General features: G+C 62.9%; 6 protein-coding genes across 7 annotated transcripts; 1 reads left to right on the plus strand and 5 right to left on the minus strand.

The window, feature by feature from the left end:
- Nucleotides 1–6: 6 nt before the first annotated feature.
- Nucleotides 7–1,372, minus strand: CHLRE_16g675637v5 (uncharacterized protein). Its single transcript, XM_001695731.2, has 4 exons — nt 1,119–1,372; nt 894–977; nt 627–730; nt 7–469 (listed from the first exon to the last, which is right to left on the minus strand). The coding sequence occupies exons 1-4, from the start codon at nt 1,149–1,151 to the stop codon at nt 406–408; spliced, it is 285 nt and encodes a 94-aa protein (XP_001695783.1). The 5' UTR covers nt 1,152–1,372; the 3' UTR covers nt 7–405.
- Nucleotides 1,373–1,488: 116 nt separating this feature from the next.
- CHLRE_16g675749v5 (uncharacterized protein) lies at nt 1,489–3,102 on the minus strand. Its single transcript, XM_001695730.2, has 5 exons — nt 3,027–3,102; nt 2,856–2,912; nt 2,624–2,650; nt 2,288–2,391; nt 1,489–2,086 (listed from the first exon to the last, which is right to left on the minus strand). The coding sequence occupies exons 1-5, from the start codon at nt 3,066–3,068 to the stop codon at nt 2,023–2,025; spliced, it is 294 nt and encodes a 97-aa protein (XP_001695782.1). The 5' UTR covers nt 3,069–3,102; the 3' UTR covers nt 1,489–2,022.
- A 46-nt stretch (nt 3,103–3,148) lies between these two features.
- Nucleotides 3,149–5,812, minus strand: CHLRE_16g675861v5 (uncharacterized protein). 2 transcript variants are annotated; one of them, XM_043071281.1, is made up of 6 exons: nt 5,634–5,812; nt 5,060–5,116; nt 4,762–4,788; nt 4,451–4,554; nt 4,082–4,153; nt 3,149–3,902 (listed from the first exon to the last, which is right to left on the minus strand). In XM_043071281.1, the coding sequence occupies exons 1-6, from the start codon at nt 5,676–5,678 to the stop codon at nt 3,887–3,889; spliced, it is 321 nt and encodes a 106-aa protein (XP_042916202.1). In that variant the 5' UTR covers nt 5,679–5,812; the 3' UTR covers nt 3,149–3,886. The 2 variants fall into 2 exon arrangements, with proteins under 2 accessions (XP_042916202.1, XP_042916201.1); XM_043071282.1 differs by having other exon boundaries at nt 3,149–4,153; nt 5,634–5,806.
- A 124-nt stretch (nt 5,813–5,936) lies between these two features.
- On the plus strand, nt 5,937–9,063 carry CHLRE_16g675973v5 (uncharacterized protein). The gene is made up of 6 exons (XM_043071286.1): nt 5,937–6,174; nt 6,279–6,469; nt 6,668–6,761; nt 7,555–7,679; nt 7,925–8,049; nt 8,249–9,063. The coding sequence occupies exons 1-6, from the start codon at nt 6,075–6,077 to the stop codon at nt 8,424–8,426; spliced, it is 813 nt and encodes a 270-aa protein (XP_042916203.1). The 5' UTR covers nt 5,937–6,074; the 3' UTR covers nt 8,427–9,063.
- A 313-nt stretch (nt 9,064–9,376) lies between these two features.
- CHLRE_16g676085v5 (uncharacterized protein) lies at nt 9,377–15,572 on the minus strand. Its single transcript, XM_043071289.1, has 11 exons — nt 15,245–15,572; nt 14,868–14,924; nt 14,418–14,489; nt 13,887–14,029; nt 13,407–13,652; nt 12,976–13,163; nt 12,699–12,783; nt 12,348–12,408; nt 11,809–12,006; nt 11,322–11,420; nt 9,377–11,125 (listed from the first exon to the last, which is right to left on the minus strand). Exons 1-11 carry the CDS (start codon nt 15,280–15,282, stop codon nt 10,801–10,803), a joined length of 1,512 nt encoding a protein of 503 aa, XP_042916204.1. The 5' UTR covers nt 15,283–15,572; the 3' UTR covers nt 9,377–10,800.
- A 54-nt stretch (nt 15,573–15,626) lies between these two features.
- On the minus strand, nt 15,627–24,582 carry CHLRE_16g676197v5 (uncharacterized protein). Its single transcript, XM_043071291.1, has 17 exons — nt 23,624–24,582; nt 23,128–23,274; nt 22,639–22,760; nt 22,200–22,263; nt 21,591–21,840; nt 21,187–21,341; nt 20,684–20,798; nt 20,350–20,450; nt 19,875–19,955; nt 19,391–19,512; nt 18,987–19,068; nt 18,647–18,709; nt 18,284–18,385; nt 17,747–17,909; nt 17,239–17,403; nt 16,688–16,909; nt 15,627–16,515 (listed from the first exon to the last, which is right to left on the minus strand). Exons 1-17 carry the CDS (start codon nt 24,218–24,220, stop codon nt 16,364–16,366), a joined length of 2,703 nt encoding a protein of 900 aa, XP_042916205.1. The 5' UTR covers nt 24,221–24,582; the 3' UTR covers nt 15,627–16,363.
- Between the last annotated feature and the right edge of the window lie 149 nt (nt 24,583–24,731).

Here is a 24,731-nt window from a genome sequence, read left to right on the forward strand (position 1 = left end):
CAGCCCCTTTTCCCGTGACCGGGGAACACTTGTCCATGTCTCAACCTGAAACAAAATTTTATTAAGCCTTTCACATTTATTACATCGTAACAAGGCCCGTCAACCACTGGCGCTTGCCGTGCGGCTCACACCCTACAGCGCCCCCAGCAGCCACCACTTGCTCCACCGCCCACAGCAAAGTTCCATCCACAATTACCGACCAGGCCACTTGGCCGCAACGCCGTATCCCCTCCACGGAAGCGCAATCCAATCACTCCATGACCGGTGAGGACCATAAACCCGCATTACGGTAGCACCGGCGCAGTCCTTGCCTCGCCCGCCATAACCGCTTGCTACAGGGATAAGCCTGCTTGCACAGACCCTCCGCGCCAAATCCTCCATTGAGCAGCGGCTCAGTCCATCGCATCATGCGCAGCTGCAGCCGCCGACCTGCTCGATCACGCAGTCCAGCACATCCCCGTCTTCCATGCTGCGGGCGGCAGGAAATCACAGGAGTGTGTGTGAGGGGAGGGCCGAACAGCGGGGGTCAATTTCAGATCTGGCAGCTCACCGCCACACAGCACAACGCAGTCGCGCATTACACCCCATCACCCACGCCTGCTCCCTTCCCTGGGCGAGGCACTTACCCGAGCGCCTCCGGCGTGGAGTCTGGCTTGGCGCGGTTTCCGTCGAACAGGAAGCGCACGGAGGCGGTGTCCACACCCTTCTTGTTGCAGTAGGCGTTGAACACCTGCATTATCAGGCGCCAAGAAGGCACACATGGTTGGTCAAGGCAGGCTTTGGCGGTAGATGCGAAGAGAGCCTGGCGGAGCAGCTTGGACTGGAGCTGCAAGCCACAGGTGGCCGCTGCAGGCGACACAAGGCGCCCTCACGCGCTGCGGAGTCCCCCGCACCTTCTCAAGGCGGGTCTTCATCTTGACCTTGAAGTGCACCTCATTGCCGGTTTGGTCCTTCACCACCAGGTTAATGACGTTCCCCTGCGACCGATAGTGAGCCAGCCCCCAAAGCAATGATCGGGGCAAAATGGCGCCAGCGGTTCTCACTCCCCGATAGAGGGCCTAGAAGCAGACCCGACAGCTTATGACGAGGCGTATAACCATCACTTCTCAAGCGCGCACCTCGGTCTTGACCTTAGCCTCCTCGTCCGCCATGGCGTGCAAGGCGTGTAAAGAGGCAAGTCGCTGGCGCTAGCAGCTAAGGTCCCCAGAACAACCAGGGCTGAGACTCAACCCGAGGAAATTGGCGGGACCGCGCAGCCCCAGGCGCTCTGGCTTATATGCCAGACAGATTGTAAGGCTTTGTTATGAGTTTGGTACTTCCCCTCTCTGATGCACCAGCTTCATGCATGATCGGGAATCACTTGAGGCACCTGGTCACAGTACCCTGGCTCTCATCCCATGGTCGATCAATGGGTCTAATCCCACTAACCCTCTGCCGCTTTCCTTGCCTGCTGTGCCCCCCGCCGCAGCACATTCATCGCTGCTGTCCTCTCATGTGATATTACAAATATGACGAGCCATCTGAATCTAAGTAGTCAGCGTGCTCACCCCTGCTCACCCCTGCGCATCCATTGCTTGTCACACGTTGTCGACCTGCTCTTCCGGGCCCTCGCCTAGCTCCTCTGCCATCCTCTGCAGGGGCCCCTGCCGGCTGCACTCGACTACCACTCGGCCACGCCTAACCTAACCGTTCGCAACTCTTGACGCAATGCAGCCAAAGGCATTTCCATTCTCAGCCTTCCCATCTATCACTCCGCCGTACATCACTGCGAGACGCTGCTGCAACGGCACCAAGTACTGTCTGCTCTACCGACTGAATTCATCTGCGGTTTGCGGGCGGCCCCCCAACACACCCAGCCCAACCGTCTAATCCAAACCATTCACAGGGATGCTTGGCACCGCACGTATGTGTAGCACATAACAGCTCCCAGTCTGTGCCGCGTGCAGTAACTGCCCCGACCTGGCACCCGCACGGGCTACCCTAATCTCAACTCGGTCCCGTCCCTGCATCAGAGGCCGTGCGTCATGCGGAGACGCCGCCGCCGACCTGCTCGATAACGCAGTCTATGACGTCCCCGTCCGCCATCCTGCATGCACAGGCACATCAGCAGCATTTAAATATGGGGCAGCGAGGACCAAAGTGCAAGCAATGCGCTGGCAGGCCCGTACGTCTGCAACGGTGGCAACCGCTATGCATATAAGATGTCCACGGGTTCGCCGGTTGCACGCGGCCTACAAAGACCGAGCGGCGCAAGCGAAAGCAGTTGCCCAAGCTGCGCGGCACTCACTCGAGCTGCTCTGGCGTGGAGTTGGCGTTGACGCGCTCCCCATCAAAGAGGAAGCGAACCGAGGCAGTATCCATGCCCTTCTTGTTGCAATAGGCGTTGAACACCTGCGGAGAAAGGGGCGGGGCGTATGTGATCACAGGTGGTATGAGTTGAGTTGTCCACGAAGGCAGCGGGAGAAGAATGAGGGCGCGCGCACGCAATGTGACAAGCCGAAGTGTGGCTGCAGGGAGTGTGGTGCGGATGTGGATGAAATGGATGTGGGAAGGAAATATGGGAAAACAAGCGCTCTGACAGGCAAACAGGCCTGCGGTTAAGCCAGCTAGCGTGCAGCCATACCTTCTCCAGTCGGGTCTTGGTCTTCACCTGAGCATAGGGCGGGCCACGCACAACAAGCCGTGTTTTCTGTTGAACGTTCTACGGCTAGGAAGGCCTTGACCGATATTGCAGTCGCTTTGCCCCGCCGGGCGGGCCCCTATGCCTACGGCCCTAGGCCCCGAATGCGCAGGCCTTGCGCAGCACTGCCTGGAGCCATCCGCCTGCCCCTCTACGTGTTGACCCATGTCCCAACCTTGAAGTGAACCTCCGTGCCTTGTTGGTCCTTGACAACCAGGTTGATCACGGCGCCCTGCAGCGCCACACGCCGGACCCGTCAGCACTCTCCAGGCCCATCCTGGCCCAAGTCCTGGCACCCCTAGGCCAGGCACATAGGCCTCAGCGTTGGCGCCCCTCGCATCCTTACCTCGCTCTTGACCTTTGGCTGAGGCTCGCCATCTGCCTCCATTATGTTTGAAGCTGCCCGACTGACGTCCGCGCAGAGATCGATAAAATAAGGACCCTTTGCTTGACGGGCTTATGAGGAGAGCTTGGAAAAGTTTACAATTCAAGTAAAAGACGCCGGTCGCGGCACGTTTTAGGTAAAGCAGTGACAGCAAACGTTCAAACCTCTCTTCTTCAAGTCAGCGGTCCCGTCACAAGATTGTGATGTATGCTAATGTAGGCTACGAGCAGCGCTTTGTAGTTGAAAACAACACTTGGGCCCACTCCTACTGACCTGTTGGCGTATCACCAAACCGCAATTGCACGGCACGCCTGCGGCGCGCATCGCCCCGCAGCACCCTCTTTTCAGGTCAACATCAACGTTCGCGCCACTTCATCATACAGTAACAACGACCAGCAATTGACACTAGCTTTAGGTCAGCTTGCATTGCATCCACCCGCAGTCTCCGTCACCCACAATCTCCGTCACCCACCGTCTCCGTCATTGCGGTGTTCATGTATGACTGTGCTCACTCCCGACCACACCGTTCGGCAGCCTCGTTCTCAATCTGCCGTCGGGCCTCCCACTCCAGATGCTGTCGCCTCTCTGTCGCCTCCATCCTGTCGCTTCTCTGCAGCCGCTTCATATGCGCGTCCATCTGGATAAACACCGCGGGGTCCACCAGCATGCGCGGTGGTGTAAAGTCGTCAAGAGTTGCGCGGCAGCATGTCCACGCCACTGCAGCTGTTTGGTTGCAGAGCCAGGGCGCCGCCCGCCGGGCCCGTGACGTGGCGCGCCAGCTGCTGCAGCGGCTGCCCGCCAGCGCCGCCCGCCCGGCCCTTTCATGGGTGACGGAGACTACGGGTGGACAGGTGAGGAATGCATCCGTCGTGACCCGTTGTGACAACAACCACGCACCAGTACCGTAACAGCACAAGGGCGGGCCAAACTGTCCATGACAGTTTGGTTGTTGTTGACGACCGCCGGCGGCCGCCGCTTGTTGCCGGTGGCCGCTGCCGCCGCACGACCAAGCCTACCTCCGCTGGCTGTAGCTGCTGCCGCCGCCCAGTTGCGTGATGAGGCAGTCGATGGTGTCGCCGTCCTCCATCCTGTGCGTCACACACCGCAAGAGTGGGGCAACGCAGTAGGGGCCAAGCATTTGGCGGCTAGGGGCTAAGGCTATGTACCTACGTGGCTACGGCCCAATCGACAAAACCAAACACGCAGTCAGCGCGAGGACATCGTGTTGTGCGAAGTCAGCCTGAGTCCTCCCACGCGGCTCTTTCCTCTGCCTTGGCCTCTCCATTCCCTGTGCTCCGCAGCTAAAGCTTATGCCCGAGGCCCGAGGCCGTTTTGTGCCATGCCTGGGGCGTCCCCACCCTGCCTGCGTTCGCTGCGCCAGTTACCCTAGCTCGGCGGGCGTGTTGGTTGGGTTGACGCGGTTGCCGTCGTAAAGGAAACGAATGGTGCTAGCGTCCAGCGCCTTCTTTTTGCAGTAGGCGTCAATCACCTGTTTGCGTGTCGCCATTAGTACGGTAGGATGACAGTACCGAGTCAGGCTGTGTCAACAGGAGCAGGGTGCATTCGGATGAGCGCGCGATGGATGTGCCCTAGCAGCAACTTACATCCACAGCAGACCGCAATGTCAACCCCGGCAAAGCTTAACCACACGCACCAAAGTCTGCATTCATTGACCCACGGCTGTGCCGCGACGCACCTTCTCAAGCTTTGTTTTCATCTTCACCTGCGACGCATGTGAACCCGCTCAGGATTAGCAGGAAAGGACCTTCCACACCGCACGATAGAACTCACGGTTACACGTCGAGATCAAACCGCGGTGCACGGGGAGGACAGACGGCAGGCCTTTTTGTTGGCATTTTCGACTCAAACCTTTGGGTGTGCAAGTCCTACCAGTCCCGCCACCTGGTCTCACCGTGCGTTCCCAACCTTAACTCCTGCTCTGCGTCAAGCGCGGCCGCACCTCTGTGTGCTTCACCCCTCACGCCATACCGTACCTTGAAATGGACTTCACTCCCTTCTTGGTCCTTGACGACGAGGTTGATGATACCGCCCTGAAGTGGTTCGGCAATTATCACAGCAGTGGTTTCTTTATGTTTGTGACCTTAAAGAGGGGACAATGCAAGTTGTGCAAGCACGCCAGGGACCATGTGATGCCAGGGGACCAACTTTGCGCCACCAAGCCCCAGGGCTGCTTAAACCCCTCCCGGCATAGTCCATTAGAGTCCACGCACAGTGAGTCCCAGCCAAGCCGTGCACCCGCCGGATCCCCACTCATTGCAGCTACGACAGAGTCGGGAAACCGTTGGACAACACCCACGCAACACAGTCACCACGCAAGTGTCCTGACGGTTCGGCACAGGGGTTCCCCTGCTTCGGTGGCACGGCCACACAGGCTACTGCTGCTGGCCCAGGCCAAGACATAGCTAGGGCAGCGCTACTCAACCGGGCCACTGATAACGCGGTAGGCTCTGCAAAGCACTGGAGCTAAGCGCAGTAGCCCCGGCTTCCCGATGGAGGCACAGCATGCGTAGCAGGCTGCGGGGTTGCCTTCCTAGACTCTGTGCCCACCTCGGTCTTTATCTCCGCCTGGTTATCTGCACCGCCTTCCGACATTTGCATTGCTACTTGGTCACGCAGAGCTGCGTAACGTGGTGTTTGCGAGGAGCCGAGCTTGTCGGGGATTTAAGCGCGGCGATGTCTCTTGGTGCGGAGTATCTGGCTAAAAAGGACTTGTGTATGCCGTAATATTACCGACTGCTAAGCCAGTTTTCTGGCAGGATTGCAAGATTGCAAGCAGCAATGAGACTTCGCATGCTGCCTGAGTAAAATGTTCCGTTGAAGCTTGATCATACCGCTCTGGCACATTCAATACAACACTTATCAGTCATAACCCCAATCTTGCGCTGTTTGCGAGCTTTAGGTTCTCGATTGCTGTAGGTCTCACTCTTGGAGGACGCTCGCAACGTGGAAAACTTAAACAACGGGGAAAAGTCGTTAAACATACACGGGATGGCTGAGGCTCAGGTCGCTGAGCGGCCTGCTGCCTTTGCCTTTGACTCGCCACCGCTCGTCACGCCACAGCCCGTGTTCTTGCAGCCACACTATGCGGGTGGGTTGACCTGCACGCCAAGGGCCGACGTGTCGGTCACTGTGAATCGGGCATTCGTCATGGACCCCTCACGACGCTTCCGCTCGCGCTATGTTGCTCTGCAGTGCGGTTATGTATCGATGAGCCCATGATTGGCTTGCCGGACACGGGCCGGTTAGCAGCGCTGTGTTTCGTCGCTGACACGCTTATAGAACGTGTGCACAAAGTGCCGCGGTCAGCGTCGGCCTTTGATGTGGGCATACTCCAGGAGATTGAGGCGCTGTGCCACCAGGTGGCCCCGAAGAAGCACGCGCAGGTGCGTCGCTGCCGCTGTGGGGCCCCTCATCGCTGCTGTTGCTGCGGGACAAGGGACGGGGCAGCTGGGCCCGCCGGCCACACGACAGACAGAGGGGCCGCACGGGCCCCCTCCTTGACACCCCACCGCCAATGCCTGTGCCGTACGCGTGCCGTACACGCGCCAAACACTGAAGTACGACGCTGGTGACTGCTGCAGACCACGATGGCGGACCTCGGGCTGCTGGAGCTGTTTCCCTACCTGGCCATGGGGCTGAGCGGCGACAAGCTGGACACGGTGCAGCACAACCCGGGTGAGAGCAGCAGCAGCAGCCGCAGCAACCGGATGACTGTCAGTGGACAATGGCGTGCATATGGTGGAAAACCGAGCGGTCCCCCGCCCCGTTTTTATTCAAAGGACTACACCGAGGGAGTGTTTGTGGGTGGGGCGATGGCGAACGCGGACTGTGGAGGACTGGGGGGCGATGGACCCGGCGCTTGCGGAGGGGACCAGGTCGCATGGTCGAAATGGGACCGGGGACAGAGGCGGAAAGGACGGCGGCATGAGACGGTTGCTGCGTCGCTAGGTCGGGTGGGCGGGTGGGCGTGGCGCTGATATGTGATTGCGGGATGCCGGCGCAGCAAGGGCAGCACAGTGTAGGACCCAGGGACGGTCGCGTGGGTGGCGTCGGCGTCGGGACTGCGGTGATGGGTGCGGTGACCTGACCCTATGTCTGGCGGCGGCCGGACGCACACGCCCCGCACCCAGTGGCGGCGGGAGGGCTCTTGACGGGACGGTGCGCCGGCGGGCTGGCGTGGGGAGCAACCAGCAGGGGTTGGTGGGTTGTCATTCGACAATGGAATCATTCAGCAGTGGTGTTGTGGTGCACCACGAGTGCATGTGTGTGTGTGTGTGTGCATGTGTGCGTGCGGCGTCATGGACCGGTGCAACACCGCCGTGCGCCCGGCCTTAACGGCTCCAGTTCGTCCATCTGCATGGCGCACTGTTGGCCTGGCGTCCCACCGCCGCGCCCAGACCCTGCTCCTTTCTGCCTGACTGGGACTGAACCAACACCTCACCACCACCACCAACCCGTCATCACACAGGCGCGGCCTACTTCAACTACATCTCACTGCTGAACCAGGTGGTGATGATGGGCACGCAGCTCTACCACGACGCCTGCATGCCGCAGCACCACAAATATGCGGCGCACCAGATCGCGCTGCTCTACGTGAGTGGGGCAGCGAGGGCGGGAGGAGGGGGCGGGAAGAGGGGGCCAGCCGCTGACTGCTGAGGGGGCTGCTGAGCACTACAGCCTAGCGGCCAAGTTCAGGGACGCGGTGAGGGTGGTGGCATGAGGGAGCGGTGTTCGCAGCGGGAGAAGGGACAGCCGCCCTGGTCATGTGGCGTGGACCAACGGCCTCTCCTTGGCTCACTGCCTGCGTCCCTCCCTCCCCCTCCTCCTCCCTGCTGCAGCAATGCCTCAACATGCTGCAGGGCGACACCAAGCCCATCCGGCGGGTGGTGGAGGCGCGCTTCGACGAGATCAAGTCCATCACCGAGAGCCGCGACCCCTACCTGCCCGTGGAGCTGTCGGCGTGGTGGGTGTGGCCTGGGCGGGGGGCGCGGGACTGGAGGATTGGGGCGGGCGGCTGCGGTGGCATCGTGCCTTCCCCCAGTTTCGGGGTCGGGTGCATCTTAATTGGCTGTGGGCGGGCAGCAATGCTCGCTTCAGCTGCGGCCCTCCAACGCTGTGGCCTTTTTCGCATGTGCCTGTACGGCTGTGCCCCCCACCTACAGGATCCAGGAGGTCACGTGGCTGTGCCGGGAGGAGATCCAGGCCTGCCCTCCCTATGTGCACAAGCGCATCGAGACGCTCATGCGGGCGGCGCGTGGGGACGGCGGCAGCGGCGCCGCGGCGGCGGGAGGGCCGGGAGCAGGCGGGCCGCCGGGGGCGGCGGGCAACGGCACCAGCTGACAGGCATGAGAGGGTGATGCTGGGTGCTGTGTGGGGAGGTTGGCGGAAGGTGTGGAGTGCGAGGCTTACGGTGGAGCAATGGGATTGGGGCGGGGGGTGCTCCCTTGCGGTCCCGCGTAGCGGCGCATGAGCGGGTGCCGCTGCCTGCTTCCACATGAGTGGCTTGTGAGGTGGGAACGCACTTTGCATCGGGGCCTTTGTGGACTGGCGAACTCGGGACTTCAGAGCCAAGGCGGCGCTCGCACGAGCCGGACGATAGGCAGGAAGACGCAGACAGGGCGCCCCTGGAGCCAGGGCGCAGACGTGCGGGTTGCGCGCCGGTACATGCAGAGGGCGGGGGCGCCCCGTCGAGAGGTGCACCTCGCCGCACTTGGCTGGTCAGTGGGCCCGTGGGGGTGGCCTTGTGGTGCTGGTGAAGGAATGCCTTGTGGTGTTGGCGCTGATAGGCAGAGCGGGAAGGCTACATGATGGGGCGTAGTCGCGTAGGTGACCGGAGGGCGGCGCCGCACACGGTGCGTGTGTGTGCGCAGGAGCAGGGCGAGGCGTCAACTGCGTGTCTTATTTACGGCATGCGACCAGCTTCCGGAGCGATGTGTGCATGGCGGCCGTTGCCGCGCTGTTGTAAGCAACCGCGCGTCTTGTGGGCCCTGGTGCATGGTGTGCGGGTGGCTGTGAGGCGCGGGGGGACCATGCGGGTCCGGAGAGCGGAAGAGCCTGGTGGGGAATGGTGCCTAGCGGCGCCTAACTGAGAAAGCGCTCTAGCCCGTCCCGGTAAGAAGTGGCCTTTGCGCACGGCCTTGCTTCCCCTCGCTTCGCTTGGCTACTGTGTCAGGGCGCTGATGCACGGTTCACGGAGTACGGTAAGTCTGGTGGAGTATGCCCGAGCCGTGTCAGGAGGAGGCGAACACTTGGCCAAAGGGACGGGCTTTCTGCGATGGCGCGGAGCCGAGCATTAAGTGGTCAGACAATGCACGATAACATTATCTGGGGTGAGGCGTTATGTCGCTCTGCAGTAAAAACTCCGATCTGCGAGACGCGAGTTGCAGCGCTTCGCCAGATCTATTGTCTGTGTCGAGAGATGCCATCGAGAGGCCGGCCCCGTGCTGCCACTATCGGCGGCGGCGGCGCCGCCACCACCACCGCTGCCACCGTCGCCACAGCTGGAACACAAGCAACCGCCGCAGCAGCCGGCTTCCGCGTCAGACCGCCAAAGCAACCGCAACCAGCAGCAGCAGACCGATTCATCGCCTGCGCTGATGCGGATCGTGGTCAACGGCAATCCCGGCCGCGGCTCATCAATCTCACCGTGCGTTGGGGACTCTCCAATCCTTGAAACCAGTTCACACCGGATTTCACACCAAGCATGCTCTTATCGGCACGCTGCAATTGTTGTACACTTGTACCGCGTCTCCGCCGGAGCTCCCCCCCCCGTCTTGCTACGCGTCCAAGCCCATTTAACATTCATTTGCATGACAGTGATCGAGTGGTGTGAGAGCATCGGGCTGGCGCGGTTCCGGGTCTTCGAGAGTGTGCTGATGTGTTGGCTTGCCCTTCGCCCGCAGCACCATGGACCGGGCTGCCGGGCTGCCCCCCACATGCAAGGCCCACACCGGCAGACCCATACGGCCACACCTCAAGGAGGCAGAGGGCGCCCTTGGCCCCATTGTCCGCACGCTACGCACGTCGGGTTTGACGGTGGCGCCCTTGTGCCCTTCGCCGGCTGCAGGGCGGCTGCCCTTGCTTGGTTCCGGCCGCCGCAGTCACCGGCCCTCAGGGTGCAGTCAAATTTATGCATGCACCGCGTGTCCTCTTCACATTGTCTTGTGTAGCAACACACGCCCATCGGCCAATCCAGTCCAACAAGCCGCCGCAGGCCCGCAACCCTCAAGTCTATATTCATGTAAGCAACGCAAGTTCGCCCACCGTGCAGCGCGCAGATGTGCTAACTGCTCCAAGCAACGTCCATCACAATGCAGCTGGTCTTGGCATGGAAACCAGAAGAATCGACGCAGCCTCATTAATTCCCAATCAAGCAGCCATATTGCCCGCCGCGCCCTCCTGCTCACATTGTAATGGCACACCCTCTGCCACAAGTATCATGAATCTTCGTATGAAGTGGGATGTGTCCATCAGCCCTCTCCCTTAGCAGCTAGGTAGCCACAAAGGGCCTAAGACTGCACGTTTGGCGCAATGGCGCTCCAGACATTTGCCCTCGGCATACGCAGACACATTCACATAGATGCACACATTTCTTGCTTGCTTTGGCAATCCTTGCACTCCCACGCACTCGCACACCTGCACGCTCGCGCACAGCGCAAGCTCTTATTGACATCACTCAACTTTACACACCCAGCCCTCGAGGCCTGGACCAGCCCTACACCCGACCATCCCAGTCCTCCACCACTGTCGCCGGGGTCAGCGTGTTCGCTCGCTCAACCGCTGCCGGCAGCACCAGTGCCGCCACCGGTGCCGTCGTGCCAGCCACAACGCGGCCGCCTGCCTCGCCACCGCCCACAGCAAGCGTGGCCACGGCTTTCACCGGAGCAGTGGTGGCGGCGGAGGCCAGCGCCGCCACCTTTCCCACCGCGTCTGCCGGCGCGCGCGGGTCCCCACCCGAATCACGGCCGCTGCCCCCGCCGGCGGCGTCCTTTTCGGCACTCCCCATCGCCGCGCGGTTGGCCGCACGGGCCCGAACAAACCTGCACGCACACAAAGAAATCCACACACACACACACACATTCTTACATACAGTCAAACGCCTCCCTCCACACACACGGTCACACACGGTCACGCGGCATGCACTTATTGGGCCTTTCCATGGTCTACGTCGCACACCGTCATGCTCCTGCCCCACCAGACCCGCCAGCCAGCTGCCTCTGCCTCCCACGCACCCACCTGCGCACAGTGACCGCGAACTCCCGGTCCATGTTGAAGAACACGTCATCCAGCCCCACGCCGTCAAACGGGTTCTCCAGAGCCACCTGCACGTGAAAACTGACAAAATGGGAGCAGGCAGGGGTGGGTGGGTGCGTGCGGGGGTGTGGGTGGAGGCGGGGGCGGGTCGTGCGAGGTGGACGGAGTGAGAGGCCCTGTTGAGGAAATCTGTGAGGCCATATGCTATCCTGACTCGCTGAATCGCTCCAACGCACCTTACCTGTTTTCCCCCAGCTCCAACACAGACACACACATACACACACACACGTAATATGTGCTTCGGGTAAGTATGGTCTCGGCTTGGCAGGTCGGTCAACTGCGGTCAAGTATGAAGGTAATCCGCGGCCGTAACTCTGCATCGCATACACTGTCCTACGCGTAATGTTTTCCTTGTGCTCTTTAACACACACACACACACACACGCATACGTTTCTGCCACACCACTCACAGCGTGGACACCACCAGCACGTACAGCACCCCTGTGAAGTAGCCGGCGGGGCAGCGGCCCGAGCTGTCGCCGTCCCAGCGCGTGCCCTCGCACAGCCAGGCGAAGTAGGGCGCGGCCAGGAAGATTGAGGCGCACACCAGCGTGAACGACACGTAGCGAAGCATGAAGGGCGTGCGGTACTCGCGCAGATGCCGCAGCCTACAAGCGGAGGAGGCAGATAGATTTGTGTGTTTATGTTTGTGTGTGTGTGTGTGTGTGTTGTGTGTTTGTGCGTGTGTCTTTCAGCGGGGGCGGGAATGGGCACGGGCATGGGCAGCCACACGCGATGGGCGAGAAGCACAGAGCGGCATATTCGAGGGCAGTGCGCTCAGCGGCTGTGTGCGTCTGTGCCTGGCGTCGCCTGGGCACCCAATGAACACACACACACACACACACACACACACACACACACACACACACGGGCTTTCGTTTCGTTTTAGAACACACACACACACACACAAGCGAGCCCCCAGCCAGCAGTCCCGGGGCTTCCTGCTCACCTCTCCACCATCTCGACTATCTTCTCCACGTAGCCCGCCATGCGGCTCATGCCGCCCTCGCCTGCAGGGTGCACAGACGAGCGCGGGCCGCACTGGCAACTACCGGTACTGCTGCAGCTGTTCAAGTGTCAGGTCCAGCAAGTGACACTCGTACCGGCGGGCGAACGCTGCGGTTGCGGGCGTTGTGGTTGTTCCTGTTCTGCATCTCCTTGCCCCTGCACCCACGCCCTCAGCACTAACACCACTTGTTGGACCCGCGCACAAACCCACTCACCTACCGCCCCGGCAAGCTTGTACTGCATGCACGCCTGAACCCCGCGTCTTAGCATTCCGCGCAAGTCCCACACTTGCCTCCCTTGGAGCAGCCCGCCGGCACCGTCATGGCTTCGTTGTTAAGTTGGATCTGGGAGATGATGTCGTACATCTCGTAGTACAACTGTGAGGGCATTTGGATGTGTACGGTAAATACGTACGGAGACGGAGTGGAAGGGCCATGCCGTAGGTAGTGAGGTGAGATGCGGGAGCACTGCACCCAAACACTGCATCCGGTGCATCACGCATACAGGCCGCCCCAGCGGAAATCGCAACAACCCGAACAGCGACATGCGGGGCCCCCGCCATCTCTCACCTGCCAGTGCGGGTCCGCCTCGGCAATGTCCTCAGCCGTCAACCGCTCCTCGCCGCCGCCGCCGCCGCCGCCGCCCTCGCCGCCCGCGTCCTTGCCGCCCTCAGCGACCTCATCGCCCTCATCGCCGCTGTCGTCGTCACTGCTGTCGTCCACATCCCGGCGGCCCTCTTTCCCACGGAAGAACGCGCCTGCGAGTGCACCGGTGTGAGTCAGCGCAGGTACGGGTGCAGGTGTGGGTGCAGGCGCACAGGCGCAGGCGCAGGTGCACATGTGGAGCCACTGGTGCAACGTGTTTCTGTTGGTGCGAGATTGGCGGCGGCACGCACGCATGGACGTGATTGCTCCCACTGCTGCAACATTGGGCAGGGTCAAGCCCACCCAGCCCAGCTCCGCCCAGCATGGCCCTCCGCCCACCCACCCAACGCACCCACCTGACAGCTGACGCACCACCCATGCCGCTTGCAGCTTCCGACTCGCCAAACTCTTGGCTGAGGGCGCCACTGTGGGGCCCAAACCGCCGCCACCGCCGCCGACCCCTCCCGCCTTGCCGCCTTTGTTTTCCGCACTGTCCTCTTGCCCGTCTGCGCTACGAGTGGCGAGACTAACGCCGGAAGCAGCCGCAATGGAACCGTTATAGAGCAGCCGCCACTCGCTCTCGGACTCAAACGCGGTCCGGCCTGGCATTTGGCATTTGGCATTTGGTATTTAGCAGCATGAGGGGCAAGCTTCCACAGCCACTTCCACAGCCGGTCCCAGTTCATTTGCGACTGGAGTCCTGGTCATGCCTGCCCGTGCTCTTATATACGCGCCTCGCCCAGCGCCCTGAGTAGTGCCCTGGACAGCTAATATCCGCCCACCGTGCCCGCCCACCCACCCACCCCAACCACCCACTACCACCCACAGCCACCCACCCGACAGCCATTTCTTCATGGTCGCCAGCAGCGTCACGATCAGCCGGGCACTGGCCACCGCGTGCGGCGCCTCGTCGTTGCCCAGGTTGGAGCGCACCGCGGCGCCGTCGTGGAAGTCCCAGTCGCGGTTGGCGAAGTACAGGCTGTGCGTGTGGGAGGCAGTTTCGGGGAGGAGGAGGAGATGTGTGTGTGTGTGTGTGTGTGTGTGTATATATGAGAGAGCCTGAGGGAGGAAGGCTTGGGGGAGGGGAAGGCGTGTGCGGAGATGTGAAGAGATGGAGAGGAGGACAGGGAGGGGTGTGGTATGTCGGTAGCGCGGCCGATGTTGGGCAGGCCGCAGCTGCCCCCGGCCGCGGCCCACGCGCCCTGTGGCACACAGCCAGCCTGCCATCAGGCCAGCACCTGCCGTGCGCCTTCGCTAGCTCTCATGCCCCTGTAAGCACACGCCCTGCTGCACACACACGGTATGCGGCAGTTACGCAGCCGCCGCCCCCCACGTGGCAGTGTGGCACACAGGTCCGCCACACTCACGCCATGAGTTGCGACTTGAGCATGGACAGGTCTCTCAGCGCCTCCTCACGCCGGGAGAAGGCCTGCTGGATGCTGCAGTGCGGCAGTGGGAGGTACCGGTGGAGCACGTGGAGTGGGTGGAAGTGGGTTTCAGGCATGGGGTGGGGAGGTCCGGGGCGACATGGGGTGGCATGGAGCGGGAGCGGCTGGATGAGCGCGAGGCGCGTGATGGCTGGCGACTGAGATGGCGCGTGAGGTGTTAGCACTGGGTCATGCCCCCGGGGGGTGCTGCGTGCCTGTCCCGGCTGCCCGTGTGACTGCAGCCGCACCACCGGATACAGGCAGGCCACCGGGAGTAGCAGTCCGTGGAAGACGGTATGGTCGAGTCACAAGCGCAACAGGTGCGTGGGAAGCTCCCACATCGCCTCCTGGGCCCCTGACAGGCGGCTGCTGAGGCGGCGGCGGCCCCACCTGAACACCAGCGGGAACACGGTGCCCACGCTGAGGATGGAGAACTCAATCTTGAACCTGCGGCCAGCAGCGGTAGGGAGGGAGGGAGGGGGAGGGGGGATGACGGCGTGCAGCCCTCACACCAGGGGTGACAGGCGCCGTGCCGGGACGCGTGCCACGCACACACGTACCCGTGCGGTGTGGCCCTGACGCGAAGGTTCCCTCGTCAAGCCTCGGTTCCCAACACCACCGTTACCAGCCGCTAGACGCACGATTACAGACAGAGGCTGCAGCACCCTAGCCCCGGGCAGGGCCCCCGCCCCGATCGACTTTGCCACAGCCTCCAGCCCCGGCCCTGCCCCAGCCTCGCATCGCCCCACCCCCCACCCCACACTCACTGCAAGTCAAGCGTCTGCGATTCGCATAAATACACCATGAGGCAAGCAATGCCAACCATGAACAGCGTACGAACGTTCAAGAGGAAGACTACTGCCCTGATGTAGCGCAAGATAAGCACATACAAACGCCATCGACGGCCCTCGCGTCGCTGGGTCCCTTTGCGCAGGGACTTGCTGCTCTCCGCGGGCGCCACTTTTCCCATCGTCAGTATAAGAAACGGCTAACGCGTCCTAATGGGCTCTTGTGGAGGCTGCCGACACCATGAACGCCATGGGCGGCACGAAGGAGAAATGAACGAAGCGCTCCCTGACTTCAGTATCGAGCGACGGTCATCTTTTTGTCTTTTGTTGAAGTTCCAGCCGAACAGAAAAACCCTAACCTAAGTTTCGTTCAGGCCACGCGCGTGACAAAGTCGGCGCTTGTCTGGTGTCACGTGGGAGACGAGGACCAAGGCCGCATATGAGCAGTATACTGCTTCACAACTGGATGCGCCCAGCTCATTCCAGCGCGCGACCGCGACTACACTCCGCATGCATGAGCTCAACACAGCGCTAGCCCCAATCGCGGGGCGGCTGGGCCCCCCTCCTCGTCCGCCTTCGCCTGCCTATGTGTGTGCCTGCGCTCGTGATGGAACATGGCAAGGGGCAGGAAAGCGTAGTCCCGATGTGTGTGCCTGCGCTGTGCGCCATGTCGCGCGTCCTATCCCATGCGACACTCGCTCCGTTACCTTGTGGGCGCCCCAGGTACGTCCACCAGGAGCACAGCGCCCCTACACTCACATGACGCGGCGCCCCAACATGGCCCCACTCCGCCTTCCGCTCTGGTCTACGTACGCATTTGTCCCGCGACACTAGTCAATGGCATACGGCGCCTCAACTCCGCACCTGCGGCCATCCTGTGTAACTAGCCCTACCGCTCCTCCTAGTCCCTTGCTCCTGCCTTGCAGCTATTCCTACACACACCACTCCTCCTCCTCCGCCGCCGCCCAATCCTCCTCTGCCTCCTCCTCCAGCTCCTCCTTCGTTTCCCTTGGTAGCCTGTATCATACCCTCCACACACACACACACTGGCAAACACAAACACACGCACGCAACACCCAACTTCCCCCTCCCGCCCCTCTATTTGCCCTCCTCCATCTCCACGTAGTCCGGGTTCTTGGCGCACAGCACCACGCCCTCCAGCACCGGGCTCAGCGGCAGCCACTCCTCCGTGGCCAGCTCCGCGCGCTCGCCCGCGCCCAGCAGCACAGGCGTGGTGTGCGTCTGGAAGCCTGCGGTGAACACAAGCACGACAACAAGCGGTGGGACAGTTCAGTCGCGAAGAGCAGCAGCAGCGGCATAGCAATACAACGAGAGAGCCGTTGGTACAACCAATACCACTCGCTCCCAACTCCTGGCCTGTGGCCCAACCCGCCCGACCCGCCCCCGGCCCCACGCACGCACCGGTGATGGTCTTAGGCCTGCCGGCCTGCGCCACCACGTCCACCGCTGTGCCCACGCGGCAGGGCACCGGCAGCGGGCGGCCCTCGGGGTCCAGCGTCAGCAGCATGCGCGGCTTGGCGGCGGCCGCCAGGCAGTAGAGCAGGTAGTGGTGCTTGCCGCCGATGGTGGCCTTGAGGTCCAGGCAGGGGAACAGCACGGACAGCACGCCCGCCAGCGCCACGCCTGGGTTCGGAGGGACGTTGGGAATACAGTCAGGATTAATTAAGAAGAAGCGGGGAGGGAGATAAGGTGGAGGGGGAGAAGAGGATAAAGGAGGACAGGCGGAGGTGGAGGGAGAGGCGGGGCACAAGGAACGGCGCAGAGCGCCAGCGGACGCCCCACACAAACCTGCAATGCCCCCCCGCGCGCCAAGCCATGCCTTGAAGCTCGGCCCCACCCGTCCCTATGTCACTTCCCGCACGCTCTCCGCTTCCCAATCCCCCATACAAGCAGAACCCCCCCCCCCCGCCCCGCCCCCCCCCCCGCCCCGCCCCGCCGCCCGGTCCGCTCACCGCTGCACAGCTGGCGGTCTGTGTGGTAGGGGTTGATGGTGAGCAGGCCCTTGCCCATGTGCACCAGGCCCTGGCTCAGCCGCACCAGGAACAGCGCCGTGGGCTCCTTGTAGTAGTAGGACGCCAGGCCGCGCAGCAGACCCGCCAGGCGGGCGTTGTTGGTGCCTGAGCGGAGTGCGGGTGGAGGGGTGGGTGCGGGTGGGGGAGGGAGGCAGGTTGAGGCAGGTAGGTTTTGAAGACTCGAGCAGGCGGCGTGCATGACTGGATGAGAAGCGGAACAGGATCAGAGGCACCCGCAGCCCCAGGATGAAGCAGCCGCCGCCGGAACCGCATCAGCCGTGGGCGTTACCAACCGCCTCCCCCTCATTCGCCCAACCCGCCTCCACATTATGAGCCCGCCTTCCCCCTCATTCGCCTAACCCGTCTCCGCCTTTACCCTTGTCACACTCCCTCCACTCCCTCTCCTCCCCTCCTCTCCCCCGCTCCTCTCCCCCGCTCTCGCGCTCACCCGCGCCCAGGAAGCCCAGTCCCACGATGGCGTTGTTGGCGGTCTCGGCGTCCTGGTCGTGGCTGAGCCGGCTGAGCGTGTCCATCACCAGCACGTCCGGGTTGCCGGTGTGCAGCAGCCCAATGGCCAGGGGCACAGCGCGCCGCACGGTCGGGTCGCCGTACTGCACGTGGGGGTGCGCACACATGGACATTAAACGTTATTATACACACATGTTGACATGTGTAAGGACATGTGGGCGGCGGGAGGAGGGCAATGCGGCGGCGGGAGGAGGGCACGTGGGCAGGAACACGGCCCTTTTCCGCTCCACACCCCTTGCCCTCATCCCCATTCCACCCATGCAGCTTGTCTTGTCCTGCGTCCTCGTGTCTCTGGTTTCATTTGGTTCAATCCCAACCCCACACCCTCAACCCCCCTTAACGCACTATGGGCTCGCTGGCTCTTGGTTCAGCCCCCCGCCCCCCCCCTACCCACCCATCCACCCACCCACCCACCCATCCACCCACCCACCCACCCACCCATCCACTCCCCCCCCACCTGCAGCAGGTGCTCCAGCAGCCGCCCCGCCATCTGCCCGCCCAGCGGCTCGGCCATCGCGATCAGCGCCAGGCCCAGCACCGCTGCGCCCTGGTGGGACGTCTGTGGGGGCGGCGTGGGGCGGCGTGGGTGGGCGTGGAGGGCGTGGAGGCCGTGGGGTGTAGCCGTGAGCAGGGTGCGCGACAATGGTGAGGGTGACTGGTCAGGTGTTGCAGGGGGCGCGTGCTTAACCCGTTGAACAGGATCCCAATCGGGTCGTCCAAACCCGGCACATGCGCGCCGGGGACCGCAGCGAGTTTTCCAGTTGTTCCAGCCCCAGCCACAACCCCACACACGCACACGCCACAGACAAGCCCCACCCACCTGGTGTGTGGCCCCCTCCTCGGCGGTGATGTGCTCGCCGCACATGGCCAGCAGACCTTGGATCTGCGGGCCGCGGCGGCGGGGGCCGTGAGGCGGGTGGGGGGCAGGACACACGGTCAGCTGCATGCACGTGTGTGCAAGCGCCGTCGAGTGGACAATAGCGGGGCCTTGTTTGACACGCACCCCGCAACACAACGCTGGCATATTGTCCGGTAGCAGGCTGCCCCACCCCCGCACTGCCCGTGCACCTCGCCCCTTCACTCACTATTTTGTTGGTGGACATCTCCCCCCGCACCCCCGCCCACTCTGCCCCCAGCCCCGCACCCGCCCACCCACCCACCTTGAGCACGTTGCCGGTGCCGGCGTATGCGCAGCTGTCCAGTGTGACCACCGCGAACTGGCTGATGCGGTCAGACAGAGTCCTGGGAGGCAGGGAAACGGAGAGGCAGGGGCAGGGCGTCAGGCGGACAGGCAAGCAGGCAGGTAGGGATACAGATAACGGCAGGCAGCGGCAGGCAGTGAGCCACAGCAACAACTCAGACCCAACCGAACATGGAGAGCTCGCGCATGCAAGACCACACGCTCTGCCCCCCGAGCACCCGCCCCTCTCCTCACGCCCCTAGCCTGACCCAGCGCGTCCCTCACTCCACAGCCTGGCCTCCCACCTGCCACCCACCTCCCACCCACCTCCCGCCCACCTCCCAATCCCGCCCTCCCAACCCCTCCCTCCCTCTCCCTCCCCACCTGGCCACCTCGGTGGTTGCCTCCGCCAGCTCCTGGCGCCCCAGGAACAGCTGCCCCAGCGCCAGGCACAGCAGCTTGGCGTAGGGCGTGGCCAGCTCCACGTCGGAGCGCGACATGAGCGCCTGGAGGGAGGGGGGGATTCCATTCACGGTTAGCTAAGAAATTGGTCTGGGGGGAAGAGAGTGTGTGTGTTAGAAACGCAACGCAATTGCCCGTGTGTGTGTGTGTGTGTGTGTGTGTGTGTGTGTGTGTGTGTGTGTGTGTGTGTGTGTGTGTGTGTGTTTGTGTGAGGCGAGTTGGCGGGGACATTTGAATTAGCTCTACCAACTGCGCAACGAGGTGCTAGGATGTCGCTCCATGCGTCGCCGCCCGCCCCTCCACCTGCGCTTTCCCGCCCCCTCGCCCTCCCCCGCTGCTCACGCTCTACTACTTTACTCCGAACGTTGGAATCCCCCCAAACTCCCCCCCGGCGCCAACGGCCCACCTGCAGTATGGACATGACCACGTCCTCGCGCCCCGTGCTCACAAACACCAGGCCCAGGGCCAGAGCCGCGAACGCCGACACCTGGGGGCAGGGGGACACATGGCGGGCGGTGTGAGGTGTCATGGAGCAGCGAGCTTTGAGCGTCGTCACAGCGCGCAGGCGTGCTCGTGCCGACAATGCGCTAGCCGTTTGCCATGTCAGTGTTCGCCACAATTGCCGCCCCTAACCGTCCACAGAAATATGCCACTGTCCCTGACTCGTCCGGCAGCTCCATCCACGCCTCCCTTTGCCAGCCGCCTCCCCACCCAGCATTTCCATCCCAGCAATGCTAGCGCCCCACGCGTCTCCGCCCCATCTTCCCCCGCCCGTCCTGCACTGCCCCCACCCCCTATCCCCCACCGCCCTCCCCCACCCCCTGCCCCCCACCCCCTACCCCCTGGCCGCCATCCCAGCCGCCACCCCAGCCGCCGCCCACCTCCACCGCCACCTCCGTGTCCACCACCAGCGGGCTGAGCAGCTCGCACACCTCCTCGCGGCCCGTGCCCGCGTACGCCAGGCCCAGACCCAGGATAGCGCCTGTGGCGGGGTCAGCATGCGCGTGCGTGGAGCCGTGTGTGTGACTGATTGATGTGTGTGTTAAAGAGCACAAGGAAAACATTGCGCAAAGACAGTGTATGCGATGCATTGATGTGTGTGTGTAATGCGTGGACCGTGTGCATGGAACGAGTGTGCACCGCATGGCACGTGTGCGCTAGGAACGGAGCGGAGGAGCCCCTCGCTACTGCCGAGCACCCGCGCCGGCCGCGCACCTGTCCGTATGTTGATGTCCTCGTTGGACACGTAGTCGCTGATGAGCGCGAAGGCCGGGTCGTTCTCGTTCTGGACACAGGCGTTCACCACGCCGATGGCCAGCAGCGCGCCGGCCTGGGGTGTGGGGGTGCAGCAGCGAGTGGGGGTTGGCGAGGGGCGGGGCGGGGCGTGGTGGCGACAAGGGGCGGGGTGGTGGCCGGTATTATGCTATGACACACACTCTCAAGACCCAGTGTCACCGTAACGTGGCTTGGCCACCCGCCGCCCGCTCACGGCGCCACACCACGACGCCATGGCAAGACACATGCTGTGCACACACACACACGCAACCACACACAAATACGCGCACGCATATACAACACGCGCACCGCCTTTCCTTCCTTGCGCTCTCACACACGCAGTGGCCACCCCCACATTCTCCTCATCCCACCCCACCTCCCTACTGACCACCCCACCTCCCTACTGACCACCTCCCCCCCACTGACCACCTCCCCCCACTGACCACTACGTAGTTGTCGCTGCTGTACAAGTACTTGTCGATCTGCGGCAGCCCGCCCTCCACGTCCCACAGCGTCACCAGGCCCAGGCTGGCGGTGGCGCTCATCTTGCCGTGGTCCTTGTTCTTGAAGATCCAGTGCACCGACTCGCCACTGGAGCCTGTGCGGTGGAGCGTTGGTTGTTTGTGGGGGAGGAGGGTTCCATGCATGATGGATGTATGATGAGGAGATGTTGACAAGTGGTGCGTCGTGAGGGTTGCAAAGATTGGTACAGAGGAGTGTAGCGAAGTGGACAGCAGGCGTCGGGGTGCGCGAACCGATGACAAAACACCAGTGCGGTAGTAATCAACCCAGAGCCCGGACCCCAAATACACACACACGCCACACACGCCACCAGCCCACCACGCACCCGCGTCGCCGCCCGACACCGTGACCAGCTTGTCCTGTCCAAAGCCGGCATTCACAAAGGCGTTCACAAAGGTGGCGGCCAGGTTGGCGCGCGCCGAGTCCACGGCGGCGGCGCCGGCGGGCGCGCGGCCCTCGGTGAGGTGTGTCTTGTACACGTCCTCGGGCGTCTTGGCCTCCACCACGTCCAGGTCGCGGGCCAGCGCCAGGTAGTGCTCGCTCAGCTTGGAGTTGGAGATGATCTCGCGCAGCGACTGAGCGAGCGGGAGCGGGAGGTGAGGAAGGAGGCGTAAGATGTGAGAGGCGAGGAGAAGCGGGAGGAAGAGGCAAGGGCTCATTTCCGCCGTGTCCCGAACAGGAGGTGGGGTGCGGCAACGCGCGCTGTGCCGCCGGCCAGTGCGGCGTGCGGACCCGCTCCAGCCTCCGCCTGTGAGCCCCGCCCGCAGCCGCTCCCGCCCCCACGGCTCCTGTCCCGTCCCTGCCTAAACTTCTAGCCAAACCCAGCCCGGCTTCACCGTCTTCTCCACCAACCCCGCCACCCCACCTCCGACGATCTCTAACATAGACGCACACACAGACACACGCACACACAGACACACACAGTTGCACCCACCTCCCGCAGGTCGTCGTCCTCCACCGCCGCCGACCCCTCCTCCAGGTTCAGCGCGAAGCCGTGCCTGATATGCAAGAGCCGTTAGCGTACGGCACGGCATGTGTCACAGACGTGTCCAGCCCCGCGCCACCCCATGCCGCCCGTATTGGCCGCCCGTATTGGCCGCCCATATTGGCATATGGGCGTCTTAACCTTCAAAAAGCCCACGCCAGTCGCGGCTCCTCTTCGTGCACGTCTCTCCATTTCTCCCATCATCCCAGTCCCGGCCCCCGCGCAGACCCGCCCCAGCTCCTCCCCCACGGCTCCCCCACAGCTCCTCCCAGCTCCTCCCCACAGCTTCCCCTCCCCAGCTCCTCAACCCTAGCTCCTCCACCCCGTCTCTTCCATGGACGGCTACCCCCCGCCTCCCCACACACACCCGCTGCCCTCGCTACCCCACCTGGCCAGCAGGTAGGCCAGCTGCTTCTTGGCCAGCGGCTCCGCACAGCCCGCGAACACCGCCTCCACGTCCTCGCGGCTGTTGAGCCGCAGAGCCACACGCAGCGCGTCGTGGTGCTTGCCCTGCGGAGTGCGGGGTGTGGGAGTGGAGCAGAGCAGTGTGTATTTTGCGTTGCGTTGATTAGTGGGTGTAACGGGACGGCGAAGTGCCAGGGCAACATGGGATCCAGCTTGGCGCGAGCAGGCACGCGGAAATGCGCTTGTGTTTGCAGTCACCTTCCAATACTGCACTGGTCACGCGCAATCCCCGAAGCGTATCCTATTCTGCGCGTTGCAGGCTTGCGGCACTTCTCCTGTCCCCCTTCCTTAACTAGTAACCCCCCCTGGACTGCCGCAGCTGCTGCACCCGCCAGCCGCAAGTTGCCAGCCGCTGCGCCATTGCCTGCCAGCCGCTCACAGCCGCTCACTGCCCGCCTCCCGCCGGGCGCACCTGGGCGCGGTAGATGCGCAGCGCCAGCCGCAGCACTGCGGCGTCGTCGGGCTCCGGCAGGTAGGCACAGCAGGAGGTGAGGTAGAGGCAGGTGCGGCCGAAGTTCTTCTCGTCCACGTGCGCCTCAAGCAGGTCCAGAGACTCCACCTGGGGTACGTCAGGAAAGCACAAGGATGTGTGGGCGTTTGTTGGGGAGGGGACGGGAGGTTGTGTGGCCAATGAGTGGCGGCAGGCGGGTGTCGTCGCATGCGCCCAGTGAGCTCCGCGCAGGCACGCCGGCGTACCGTGCACAGGCGCCGCAGAACTCCAGCACCCGTCGGCCTCCACCCCAATGCACTCTTGACCGGCCCGCCCCACCCAACACGTTGTTACCAGCCCGCGCAACGGTGAAGGGCGCACCCGCGGCACCCGGCCGCATCCCCTGAGCTACGGAGCGCCCGGCACGCCCTGCTGGCACGCCCCATCAAAATCCCGCCACCCCTGGTTCTTGCCCCACCTCCAGCAGCAGGTCCACGGCCTCGGGCTCCGCATTGTGCGTCATGTGATACGGCACAATCTGTTTGACCAGAGCCATGAGGTCGTCCACAGAAGCGGAGGAGTCGGCCTCGCGCCGCACGCGGAACTCCTCCGCAATCTCGCCCGACAGGTGGCGGATATACTCGTGGCCCCAGATGTCCAGGTCCGACGGGGATCCCGCCAGGCGGTACTTGAGCACTTCGCGGGTGAGCTCCTTGGTGGTGGCAAGGATGGAGATGACATCGGCAAGCGAGGCACGGTTTTCCGACTGCGCCACGGGCATGGCGTCAAACCGCGCCTTCAGCGCGTCGAAGTGGGCTCGGAGGAACTTCAGCGGCTTGGGCACACTGGTCATGGACGCAGTCGCGGACCGGATTTCCGCTATCATGCTGGCTAGGGCGAGCTTCACCACTCCAGCGTCCGGGTCCGATAGCCGCTCCACCATCATGTCAAGATTAGTTTTCAGCGCAAGTTCCTCCTCGCTCAGCTCAGGCTCCTTCTCCTCGTCCTTCTTGCCCTTGGCGCCCTTCTTCTCCTCATCCTTGCCCGCAGGCTTGGCGTCGCTGGGAGCGACCATTATGCTTTTACAGCAATAGTGTACCTAGATCCCGTTCCGAACTAAACAACCGTTTCGTGTTTGGTGAGGTTCAGCAGGGATCTGAGCGCGAATGGCCCGCGACTGGTAAGCTTACTGGGACTGTGAGATAGAGGACTAAACGAACATACGTTGACTATGCAATGCAAGTCTGTTCACGACCAGCAAACCGAATTGGCTCGAATGCAGCTCTGAATTACATGAGCCCCTGACATGTCCCACAGCCATTCCCTCGCGACTCCATATAAACGGAACGATTGTTCAATTATTAAAAGTCTCAATACGAATAAGAACGTCCACGCGGATAAGAAATGATGCACTCGTCCCCTGTTTGCGACTTCACCTGTTAGCTTCCGAGAACACGACACGTGCTAAGTTATGCGATTAAATTGTTTTTGAAGTGGGCGGGGGCGTGAGGGGACGTGTTGAGATGCGCAGGGGGGTTCGTCGAGCTTCGACGGGGTGGCACGCACAGGCACGCACTCACAGTAGC

This window comes from Chlamydomonas reinhardtii, chromosome 16 (genome assembly GCF_000002595.2).
Source record: "Chlamydomonas reinhardtii strain CC-503 cw92 mt+ chromosome 16, whole genome shotgun sequence".
Lineage (NCBI taxonomy): Eukaryota > Viridiplantae > Chlorophyta > Chlorophyceae > Chlamydomonadales > Chlamydomonadaceae > Chlamydomonas > Chlamydomonas reinhardtii.